We start from the raw sequence: 12822 nt of genomic DNA, 5'->3' as shown, positions 1-12822 counted from the left end.
AGGATAGAAGGGCTGAGCTTGACCCGCTTTGGCGTGTGCCGTGTCTGGCCTGTGGGCAGGACTTCCCTTGGGGTAGTCTCTGGCACCCCAAGCTAATGCCTCTTTTCTCTTCTCTTGGCAGATAAAAGAGCTGTTCATGAGTTTTGAGGACACTCCCCTGGGAGCAGCATCACTAGCCCAGGTGCACAAGGCGGTGCTGCAGGATGGGAGAACGGTGGCAGTGAAAATCCAGCACCCAAAGGTCCAAGCTCAGAGCTCCAAGGACATTTTGCTCATGGAGGTAAAAATACCTGTTGATCCTGACTTAAAGAGCAATTGCCATATTCACCCATGGTGTAAGCAGCTATGACAACACCATCCTGTAGCTTTGGAACCTCCACAGAGATAGATGCTGTCTTACAGCAATAATACAGAAAGTTGGTGAGGATTGCAGTGAGGGTGACTCTGAGAATGGAGAGGCTGAGCAAGGGGATAGGAGTGAAGGAAGGTGGAAGGAGAAGACAGGTAAACATGAATGACATCTGAGTAGGTCCATGTGAGATTTAAAAGCTAGGAAGTGATTCCTCAGGTCTCTCCTGCCTGTGTGCCTGTTAGCTGGTGGATTAAACTGGTCTCATTTCCCCTTGCAGTCAGGGCTGTGTGGCCAAGAAAAATGTCATTCTCCATGATTAACATGTTTTTTCAGTTAAGTTCCAGTATGGATTCAACAGTGGCTGAGCTTGCTGTCGTTCAGTTCTGCTTCTTGGTTAGCTCCTTAACGCTGAGCTGATTCATGCTGGAAACAAAAACAGTGAGATATGGAGAAGGTCACTGAACAGGGGCAGATGCACAAATGAGGGATTTGGCTAGGAAAAAAGTGTCAGTGCCTGTGTCCTTTTCCTCTCCTGAATGGTGGGTACCACTCATGTTCTTTGTGCACTGCTGTAGCTTCTCCCAAACTTGTCAGTCTAGTCCACTGAAGGGAGGAACTGGAGAGAAGCTGTGGCGCTGCTCTTCATTGCAGTAGTCAAAGATACCAGTAGTACGGTACAATGCAGGAAATGGAGACAGGACTGAGGTGGAGGAGAGGGGAAGGATTAGGTCTGTAAATGGTGTCCTAGTAAGACTATATCTGTATGTATAGTACAGTAATGTGCCTATCTGTTGACAGACAAGTATGGCCATGTGACTAAAAAGGGGAAGATTAAGCTGAGGGAGTTTGACACCCCTGCTTAAGAGGGTACTGCTGACATAATGACACACAGTTCTCCATCACAGGAGATCAGGAATCAAAGATCCTGCCAGCACCCTCTCAGAGAGCGCATGACTAAAGATTCTTCAGGCAACTGAAACACCCTGCTTTGAGCAATCCTGGCTAGTCTGCAAAGAAACACAGCTGGTTCCAGCTAGAGCACATCAGTTTGCAGCTGAATATTTATTTTGAACTCCTAGCAAAATAAATTTTTGGATTGAATAAAGATATCCCAGTAAAATGAGATATGTCTGTTTCGGTGCTGGTTTGAGAATCAAGAACTGTTTGAACTCACTTTGGGTACAGCTGTAGATTGGGATTTGATTCAGGTCCTTTCCAGGACTGACTGCACTGGTGTGCCCAGTGAGTTTGCTTGGGTGAGTCGTCACATGCGCAGCAGTTCTCGGGGGCTTATGGCATCCTTCACTCCTGCCCAGGACAGGGTGGCAGAAACTAAGCAGTCAAGGAAGAAGGATGTGCATGGTAATGAAAGACTGTGAGCCCAGGGCAATAAGAGGATTGTGAATGAATGAGCCAAGATGTGTATCCACCTTGGGACATTTGCACTTTTAACAGTAAGTATAACAGAAAAAAATCCCCTGTCACACCATGTTGCTGTGATTGCTGGTTACACTGCTAAGAAACATTTAAACAAATGATTTTAGAGTTTTCCTGTCTTTTCTGTGTTTTAGACTAATCCTCCTAGGAAACTTGAAACTAAACCAATGTATTTCCTTTTGGCTATTTAGTATTGTCTTTTCTCTACAGACAATCTAGTTTGTATTCTTGAGATCTGTTGTGTACACACAACCATGGGATAGTATTATAGCTCACAACATGACACACGCAGTCTTGTTTTCAAAGGGTCTCTTGTGGAGTGTTAGTTTGCATGCATCATCATATCCTTGTATGGGACTGTTTTTGTGTAGGCCACACTGAAAGCCAGATAATGTACACTGACATTCTTGTCCTTTAAGAATCAAACAGACATTGCAGCTAGGTAGAGGTTAATTTAAATATTGGTGGAGATGGTCTTATTTAGAGACTAATAGGAAGGAATTTGAATGGGAAAAGCTAGATGGAAAATTCCTAAATTCACCTGAGGTTTCATAACCTCAGCGCTGACTCTTTAAAAATCAGTACAGCATCTGATGAATCCAGAGAGAGATACCTCCTTGCTCTTATATCAATACTCAATTTCAAGACAATATGTTAGACAGATGTCAGAAAAGGGACAGGCTAAACACTTGTTAAGTATGTCCCTGCTGATGATCAAGTTGGCAAATGGATTCAAAAGAGCATTTAAAGGAAGGAAAAAACAATGCATGAATTTTCTCACATCATGCACCAATGAAATAATCCTGCAGCCCTTATAAAGTTTATGTTCACGTTCATGAAGATCGCTGGTTACATTTCATTTGGGTGACATAAATTTGAAAGGATTTATGCCTCTAGATATAACAGTAGAAATATCTTTCAATAGTGTCTGGAACCTGATGATTACATTTTTAAAGGAACATTGAGTTTGGAACTGACATTTAGATAAGAAAAGTAGAGACAGGGGTGGAGAACAAATGTTTTCACACAGCTGAACAGGAGCAGTGATGGTTCATAAATTTATTTTTTGTCATACATTTCCATGATAGCAGCTTTCTGTGTGTGTGCTTTAAACGTTCCTCCTGCAGTGCAGGAATTCCCACCGCAGTGGGGGAGATCTAGGAAGGGAAACTGTTCAGGAACACATACTGATAAGTCTGTTTTCATTTTCAGATAGATGTACAGAACAAGTAAGATAAAGACAGGAAGGTGGATTGCATTTTTATGTTTTATTCTTGTTTTATGACCCAAGTAGTTAAAAAAACCCAAACAAATTATTTTGCTTAAGATGTGGTCCAAATTGTCAGCTTGCGTAAATTTGTGACACTGGTTGAGAAACTGGTCCTTCATTTGAGCAGAAATGCTTAGCTGCTGTACAGCTTTGATTATGACATCCAATCACATAATCTTGATTTTCTTCGGGACGGACAGCCCATCATTCACCCTTTTATTAAATGTTGCTGTAAGCAAATGTTTCTAGGCACTTTTCAGCTGGGCTGTTCAAGTGCGTGTGCAGCTGAATACCTAATTACTTTAAGAAAAAGAGGATGCCAGGTGGTGGATATATGATATTTAGAAAAGACCACCTTAGCATCACTGAGGATGGCTGTGACTGACACTGAGGGGCAAATCTTCCTCTGATCCCCACCAGGAGTGTGCTTTAAAGATCTGTAGCCTACTACCTGTCTCTGAACTCCATTGTCTTCTCTGAACTGCTGTGTGGGTTTTCTGTGCTAGCAAATTCTTACTCAGCAGCAGAAGTAGTAATGTAGAGGTGACAAGTCTCACTTTAGGTCTTCCTCTTCTGCATTATCTGAGGCATGTGAAGCCAGACAATAACTCATAGAATTACAGGACTCAGAAGAGAGTTGCTCTTGGGCCCTCCCCTTGGTGAGATCAGGGCTTCACTCTCTTATGTTTAGGCAGGAGGCAGCTGGGCTCCCTTTGTGTCTGTGCCATCATTCAAATCCTAGGTGTGCCTGTGTGGAATGGCAGGCCAACATTTGTGTTACAAGACCAAGGCCTGACACCACATTTTGTATTATGATACTGCAGGAACCCTAAAAGCACTTGGCGTGCAAATTGTTCTTTTTTTCTATAAGTTACATGGAATGATCCTATCGAAGCAGCACTGTGTGTAGCTGCATGGCTTTGGAGCTAGGGTGGAGTTGATTGTCTGTTTCTTTGTTCTCAGGTTCTCCTCTTGGTTGTGAAGCAGATCTTTCCAGATTTTGAGTTCATGTGGCTGGTGGAAGAAGCTAAGAAGAATCTGCCCTTGGAGCTGGATTTCCTCAATGAGGGCAGAAATGCTGAGAAGGTTGCTCATATGCTCAAGAACTTTGACTTCCTGAAGGTGAGGGAACATATATTTCTGTGTATGTATGTGCATTAATAGTCTCACTTTATGCCTCTTGTACACCTCATTCACCACTTGGAGGAACCATATAGAGAGAGAATGGAGTTCAGTTGTTGTTCATCCTAGACTGCTCTGCTGACAGGGACCAGAAGCTGCTTCCTCTTCGTATCTTTCCTGCTGTAGGCACTGTAGATTGGGTGAGGAGTGGTGGTGTGGGACCATCAGTCTCTGGAGCCTCTGGAGCCCTCATTTTCCCAAACACAGGTCCAGAGAATTTGCCATTCTTTGCTGAGCCATCTGCTGGTACCTTTTCCTGGGCGTTATCTCAACCGAGGGCAAGAAATAGTCATAAAACAAAAAAGCTAGACTGAAGCTGATGATGTCAAGTAGGATTGAGGAGACCGTGTATCTCAGGAGGAGGCATGTTTGCATGGATCCTTCTTCCTGCACATTCTTACTCTGCAATTGAGCATACATCCTTCATATGCATCCATGGCTACTGCATTCCTGTTACACTTCATACACAAACTCAACTGCACCCGTATGCTGCTCTTTCCTGCTTACACTCTTGCCCCACCTCCCCTGCTACACACTAAGGTCTCTGTCAAATGTCTCAAGTAGAACCAAACATGTACACATCTCATTCTTGGAAAGACATAAGCTCACATCTTCAAACTTGCACAGTTACAGATCATTTTCTGACACACAAGAGGCAAAAGCCTCCACTGTGTGCATTCTGGAAATACACAAGTATGGTAAAGCACAAAGTGCCGTTGGCACAGTTACTGATATAACTGCATTTGCACATATGTAAAGGCAGCAAAAAATGCATCATCCTTTGGGCTCTCCTGCATACACACATGAAAATGAGGTTTTCACCTCCTATTTATGCAGAAATCTCAAGATGGGAGTGACATATGTCTGAAATGAGATGAGTTTTTGTTAGACTTTACAAGCTGGTCCATCTTTTTTTCCCCGCTTCTTCTGTGCAAGGGCTGTAATTCCTTGTCACCTGACTCCAGGTTTGTGACAGTCCCTTTGGAGCCCAGTGGCAGCAGTGGCCTTTCCATAGACACAGATAGCTAAAAGCCACCAGGGCTACAGAAGGCCAAAGGCCAATGATTTTGCTGAGTGTGCGCTTATCAGAAGTGATGCACCTTGGAGAGCTGTATCCGTTGCAGCTGTAACTAGGATACTGTGAAGTAAATCCCCATGGAGACGGCCAATTACCTCCTTGCTGGGTTAAGGAGCTATCATGATATCGATACGTGTAGTAATAACAAATGGCTTGAGATGGCTAAATAATGGATCCTCCTGTCTGACCTGCCAATTCAGAGACGTGTTCATCACCCAAAAGCAACAGAAGAATTGAGCTGCTGTATCATTAATTTTCCTAAACACGCTAAAAAGCTAAGAAGTGGATTTTGGTCTGTGAACCTGTTTGAGCTTTTAAAGCCTAAGATAAATTGTTTCTGCGCACTAGCATTACAGCCAAACATCTGTGAGTAATTAAAAAAATCACTGAAGAATTTGTCTATGAGTGAGAGAGGCATCTCTGAGAGCATGGATAGTGCTTTACAAACCCACTGACTTGCTTCTGTAAATCTGGAGACAAGAGTGAGTGTCATCTGAAATGATCTAAGGCAGCAGGGATCAGTGAGCTAGATGAGCTGGGGATTGATTAACTTTGGAGTTTGTTTGCTTTTTCACCAATCTAACTCTGCAAAGAATGGACACCCAGAGAACCTGGGATGGCTGCAGTCCCCCTTGGACATAATGGATCCCTGGCGTCAAAGTCCATGCAAAGTTAACATGCAAATTATGCCCAGAGCATGGAATGAGGAAACTGAGGGACACTGGAATTGCTCAGCAAAGGAGTCTTTGATCTACAGTGTCGCATACATGGTGAGGTAGAAGTAAGTGACATTGGGAAAGTGGTCTCTCTAGGACAGGAGCAGCAGGGGAGACAGATAGTTTGGGAGAGACTGAGGTGCCATCAGTAGTTACAAGCAGAGTATGAAACAAATGCTGCATATTCAGGAGTTATGATGAGCAGCAGTGGCCTGGCTGGTTCCGCTGGCTTTGCTTGCGTTAGGTGGACAACACTGCTTACCTCTTCCTGTCCTGCTCCAGGGTGCTGCACCCTTTCAGTGTGCAAGTCCTGAGTCCACAGCCAAGTCAGGCGGGTGAGGAGAGGGGGCTGCACAGCCGGCTCTCTCTTTGCAGGATCCAAAACGTGGCTCTGTACTGGGGCACGGTAATGGGAATAGGTGGAGCATGTACCTGCATGTCTTCACCTGTGTGCAAAGGAAAATACGGACAGCTTGAGAGACACACAGTCAGAGTGACGTGAGGATTATCCAAAGGAAACTTCAACAAAAGGACTCTTGACAGTTGGGATTTCGGCACAGAAAGAGTTTGGCCAGAGAAGCTGGAAAAGGGGGAACCAGACTGAGCGATGTCTGCGTCACTGCCTCCCTGGGTGACAAGGGGGCTCTGACTTGTACCTCAGCTTGATTTACTGAAGACGGAATGAAAAGTGCTTTGACATTTTACACTTGTTACTGTGTCACATCGGTTATAAGATAGTTAAGGGTCTCCCAGGGTTTCTGTGACAAGCCTCTTATTTGTGACGCTTGATTTTTCTCCCGGTTCAATTGCAGATGGCCTAAGTACGCAGGGTTTGTCAGCTCAAAGGCGTTAGTGTTCCAAGGGGCACTGTGGAGATACAATTTATGGCGATGGCTTATCATTTTTAGAGCTGCATAAGTGGGCCCTGTGTGTAGCAAACGAAATGCGGCTCCTGTCTAAAGGAGCTGAGTGGATGATTCAGAAGCTTGCAATAGGTACTAGTTAAACCGCACAGCTATAGGAGCTGCAGAGCAGATAAGAAAGCTCTCAGACATCAGTGGGAGATGGACAAAGTCTTTTAAAGCGGTGTCTGAAATGTTGCATGAGCATAGATCCTGCTACTGTTGAATTGGTGTCTTGTCCTTGCACACATTACTGCTGTCCTGGGGAAGAGGCCAGTAGCGAGGTTTGCCTCTGTTAGGGAGTAGACTGCCTTAGCCTATTGAATTATTTAGTATACTGCTTCTTATAGAATTTGTTTAGAAATTGCTTATAACTAACTCCTTAGCATGAGTAACTAAGTTTGCTCTGAACTTTTAAACTGTTCTGCCTTGTTAAGCAAAAAAAGGACCCAGAATTTGTTCAAGCAAGAGGGTAAAGGAGCTTTTGAGCTTTTGCTTGTCAACAGGAGCTACATCCCTAGAGAAAAGTAAAGGAATGGAACAGTGCATCTAAAAGAAGACAAGAAAGAGAAGAATGTTTTGGTTATTGCCAGGGCCTTGCTTTTCTCCCCAGATGCAGGTGCAAAATAGCAACTGAAGGTCAGCACTTTGATTGGTGTCTACTCTGGTTGGTAAAAAGACAAACAACTACCTGCAGAGATAAGAAGTGGCCAGCCTGACATAAATGAAGATATCCAATGAAGAACAAGGAGACCCCCGACTCTGATTTTACAATTGGCCCGAATTGATGCATGAGCGATGGGAAGCTTAGGTTGTAAGGACATAATTGCCACAGGTTTTCTTTATTCAAGGTCTCTCTTCTGGAGGCACCCAGCTTGAGCTGGTCTATGCTGTACATTATAAATAATTTATTTAAGAAGAATTTCTGGAAAACATGGCTGTGTCTCTGCTTCAGGAAACCTAGGGCAAATAAACTTCCTTAACACCTTGCTTGTGCTCAGGAAGAAAGCAAGTCCCCACTTCAGACTCTTCCTCTTTTACTCCTTTTCTGGGATGTGTGTGATATATTCTTTTTTCCCCAGTTTGTCGTTTGACGTAACCCATCTGTTCCTGTTTCAGGTCCCCAGGATCTACTGGGAACTCTCAACAAGGCGTGTCCTTCTCATGGAGTTTATGGAAGGGGGACAGGTGAACGACAAGGCCTACATGGAGAAGAATGGCATCAATGTCAATGAGGTAGTTTCTCAGCCATCTCTGAATTGGGCACGATGGGCAATGTAAAACTGATGTTGACATCAGCTGAAGTTGGTGCCAAACAGAGGCTGATGGGACAGGAGAGGGCAGAAAAGAGAACACATACAGATGCGAACAGAGCAATCAATTTGAGAGATGTCAGTTCTTGTGCTTCTGTGCAAAGTACATAACCTCTTTTGGGGAGCACTCTCCTGTAGGCTGCACAGTTAGAGATATCTCCAAGGAGTCAGGCAGTGGAAGATGGTCATGCTCTTATATTACATACACCCATGGTTTGGTGCAAGATGGCAGTTCCTGTTAGCCTAAAGGAACTTCAGCTTCTGATTCTTTTTATATCTCTTCCTCCTTTCTCTTTCTTCTGCACTAGCTTTCTCCTGGGCAAACGCATGGGATGTAGCTTTTGTATCCCAACAGCTGTCACATTATGAAGAAGATGTAAATCAAAGTTCTTATATGATCACAGTTATTGGAGTACTGGAGTCTCAGCCATGGTGCTTTTGCCTATTTCTCTGACGTGTTATTTTCTTCTGCCTTCCAAAATCTCCCTTTTTCTTCCAGATGCAACAGTTTTCTTCTTTGCTTCCTGGTCCTGTATTACTGTGTAGATTTGCAGTCCTTCATTAAACAGCTGTCAGATTTCATCCTCAGAGAGGCTACATTTCCCTGATAAGTGAAGTAATTTGTATGTGTGGCATGAAGTCGGAAGAGCACTTTAGATTCTCTGTGGGTGATTGATTTTTGCAGAAAAGAAGGTATAACTTCCCAGAAGGACTGAGAAGATGCCTGGGGAAAGTGTTTTGAGCCATTGGACAGTGTGTCAAGCCACCCCTCTTGGTCAGTGAGTGCTGATTGAGGCACTGCTGCTCACCTTTCCCCTTGTGCCCTGTTGATGAGCCTCAAAGCTGGACTTGGTTGACTGCCTATCAATGAACTATAGTGTAAAATCAATTGTACTTAATCTGTCTGTCCACTTACCTCTGGAATCTGAATGCTTCCTCTCTCTCTGCTCTTCATCCTCTCTGCTCCCTGGCAATCCATGGCAATGTTATGTGGCATCAGTTAGGGGACATGACAAAGACCTTTCAAGGGAAGAGAATTGTGGGGCATACCAAACTCACAAGGAGACAACATTAAATGTATCTTCTCAGCTGCCTCCCTAAGTTAGCATGCAGCTCTTTCTCAGCATAAAGAGCTCAGCCATGCTACAGGTGGGGGACTGAATAACCTACCTGTTTCTTTCTGTTTCTCTTTGCATCTTCCTTTGCTCTTGCACTCAGCAGAAGTTGTGAGACATTTATCAGTAACTTCTGCAGGCAGAAAGGCAGGCGCCTTTTCATGTGTTTCTCCACTGAAAAACAGGAAAGGAAGGTCTAAGGTTAAAGCAGATTTTGAGATTGTCTTTCCATTGTAATTGTGATGTACAAGCCCAGACCGATGGGCAATAGTGAATGACACACAGTTTTTCTGTGCAAGATGTCCAGGTCCATTTTCGTTCAAGGGACTTCTTAAATCAATACAACATCACCTGCAGATAGCACAGTCTCTCTCCCTGCATGCCTCCATTATGAAGATGTTGCAGCATTTGGGTCACTGGTTTTCCTCCTGTCTCCCGTCAGAGCATCACAGAGGTCATTGTCAGCTGATCAGAGGTAGACACAGTTCTGTGTCTATTTTGTGCCGATGATCTTTCCTTGTATTTACCAAGGTAACTGCCTCAATGGTGCATCTGGTCTGCAAAGACATCATAGTGTGACTCGTGAGAACATGGTAACTCATGGACTTTGCTATCAAGAGTGATTTTAAAAGCCTGGTCCATGGCAGAGCACCCAGTCAGCTCCATTCACTCAGCCAAAATAACTTGTCAAAAGTGAGAGAGTAATTTATTTGGGCGAATTTATCCTATCTTTTCCTTCTGCTCTAAAAGCAGAGATCAAATCTAGCCCTCAGCACTCAGATATGAAAGTGAATATTCCTTAAGTCTTGAAACAATCACAGAATCATAGAATGGTTTGGGTTGGAAGAGACCTTAAAGATCACCCAGTTCCAACTCCTCTGCCTGTGCAGAAAGGCTTGTCTTGATGGATTAGCAGGACTTTTGAGCAATATTTACATGCAGATTTTGAGCTGGGCTTCCTCACAGTTCTTGGACAGCAGATCCATTCTGAGATGGAGGCAGCCAGCAGAGCATAGCTCCCTGGGACTTTGGTTGCTTCTTTAAATTTTCTCAAACTACTGGAGATAGCAAGCTGTCTGGAGAAGCCCAGGGAAGATGGTTTCTTTGCTGTCTTCCATGGCTTTCTCCAGCCAGCCAGGGTGGAAAATTCAGTAACTGCAGCCTTTCAGTGGCATATTTTGCTGCCAGTATGTACCAAAATAAAGTAGAGAAGCAGCTGATTTCAGTTTTTCTAGCTTGCAGAGGCTTTCGCTTGTGATGAGGGAGATTTAGGGTGGAAATTCAGCCCATTCTTTTGTTCATTTGCCCCTTAGGGAAGATGATTTTTGTGATGTCTTGGCACAATAGGTTCCATGCAGCAATGAAGACACATATTTTTCCTGATTCTCAGCTGGCCTCTAAATGATGGCTGTGATGTAATTTAGAAGAAGTTGCCAACAGATTTTTACTACTGCAAAGTATAAGTCTCAGAGGTTTGTGGCAATCTGTCAGGTACATGGTGTTATTCAGCTTAGCGGTAGGACTAGACGTTCCTGCAGACTCTCTCAGTGCCTCTGCTGAGCTGTTCTTTCCTCCTTTTCTCTCCTCACCCCCCAAAATATATGATTAACTTTTACTGATTGCCAATAAAGCAACGGTGCAAAGAAGGGAATACCGAGTCTGTCAGAAGCGTGTGATGGGCAACAAGATCTGTTGTTATGGCCACAGTAAGATGAGGTAGGAGCAGTGCACACCCCAGACTACTCCTCTGGCAAGGTGCAGCAGACAGGGACAGATATGTCTCAGGGTCATTATTGGCTTCTGCTGTTGATGCCGTGGGTGAACAATTGTGTGGCAAGCTGGTGAAGTGAGCAGAAGGCAGCAGACACTGAAAGGAGCATGGGGAGCGGGTGGCAACCCAGGCTTTAAAACTATGACACAACTTATACAGCAGTTCTGGCTTTCAAGAGATGTGTTAGCTCCCTATAAATCACCTAAATCTATCTATCTATCTATCTGTCTATCTATCTATCTATCTATCTATCTATCATCTTACTCCATTTTGTTTTACCGAGTGGAGGAAGAGGAGTCTTCACTAAGCAGGATTTCTCTTGTGTGACAATGCAGCCTTGAAAAGCAAGCTGAGCCTCTCTCCTCTAAACGGAAAGGATCCCCGAGGTGAAAGCTCCCTTCAAACCAGGTTACTGACATTTACTTAATACCATCTGTAGCAGGATTATCATTAAAGCTACCCAAAAGCACATTAATCTCTCTGAATCCGTCCAAGCGCTGGATTGTAATGGCATTTAATCAGAGAAGGCTTTGATTTCTAAAGACATGTGCAAACACTGAAATATCTGCCTGTAGAACAGTTACTTATTCATGTGCAAGTGTAGCTGAGGATGAGCATGCAGCTGGGATATTGACAGCGGGAGGGAAGCCTGGAGGGTGGAGTTATCAAGAAATGAATGAATGGCATGAATTTTGAGGGAAGACCAGGCCAGGGTTAAGAAGGGGGCCATTTGGAGACTTGGCTGTTCCTTTTCAAGAGACAAGAGCATTTACAGTCCTGGTTGGGAGGATACATTTAGAAAAGATGGGTGGAGCAGGGAGAAAAGATAAAAATGAGGCCGAGGAGCACTCAAGATGTTTGTAGCATACCATATGCAAAAGGGAAGGGAGGACAGCAAGGCTACATAAAGCATGGTCTTCTAAAGAACATCCCAAATGGCATAAATGCTCCTTTTGCACCTATTCTCATTTTATCCGATTCATTTAGAGAGACCTTTTCTATATACAGATCTTTACATTGTCTCTGATCTGCTGCATGGGTCCCTCCTTGTTGATGCCTGTCTCAGCAGAGGCTGCTGGATCAGCTGGCCATGGGAGATGTGGAGCTTACAGATGCACTTCTGACATGTGCCATATTGTCACCAACTAACCAGCCAGCTCAGGTAGCCAAGTGGAGAGTCCCCGATGATCGCCCTGCCTTACATTTGCGTCAGGGGAAGGAAATGATGCCATGTACTTCAGCTCACTAAAAGCCTGGTGATGAGCTGTGGATGATTCAGAAGTCAGGGAAGTGTTTTGTCCAGCTGAAAAGTGAAAGCAAACAGCTAAGGTACTTAAGATGAGCTACTGTGCACAATTATTGCCATCTGTCACTTCATGCTATTGTGGCTTTTTGCTTCCTTCTGTTACTAAATGGGTTCTGCACTGGAATGGTATCTCTTAGCTCGATTTAGAGCCCAGCTACCTTCTCATGGCTGACAGCTTTGCAACTTGAAATACGCTTTCAGTGTTGGATTTCCCCTTCTGCCAAGAGTCAGGAACTGTTGCCTTGTAGCTGCTAAAATTTAAGTGGGATTTCCCAGGGTAGGATCCCTTTGTCAGCACAAGTGTGGAAACCTCTCATGTCTCAAGTATTTGTGCTTATAACACTCAAGTATTAGATGAAATGGAGCATGGAGAAGAACAT

At 44.1% G+C, this 12822-nt stretch overlaps 1 protein-coding gene across 10 annotated transcripts in view; it reads left to right on the top strand.

Moving 5' to 3' along the window:
- Positions 1-12822, top strand: part of ADCK1 (aarF domain containing kinase 1) — a 93153-nt gene that overhangs the window by 66348 nt on the left and 13983 nt on the right. For 7 of the 10 annotated variants that reach the window (XR_010472852.1, XR_010472851.1, XM_065063807.1 and 4 more), the window contains 3 exons: positions 122-280; positions 4023-4181; positions 8057-8173. Coding sequence is in view for 8 of the 10 variants with exons in the window: in XM_065063807.1 (XP_064919879.1) it covers positions 122-280; positions 4023-4181; positions 8057-8173 (435 nt within the window). In the remaining 2 variants the exon portion in view is untranslated. The remainder of the gene's footprint in view (positions 1-121; positions 281-4022; positions 4182-8056; positions 8174-12822) is intronic. The other 3 variants (XM_065063811.1, XM_065063810.1, XM_021287500.2) reach the window with 1 other exon arrangement.

This window comes from Columba livia, chromosome 5 (genome assembly GCF_036013475.1).
Source record: "Columba livia isolate bColLiv1 breed racing homer chromosome 5, bColLiv1.pat.W.v2, whole genome shotgun sequence".
Lineage (NCBI taxonomy): Eukaryota > Metazoa > Chordata > Aves > Columbiformes > Columbidae > Columba > Columba livia.
This window is presented reverse-complemented; position numbering and strand designations above follow the sequence as displayed.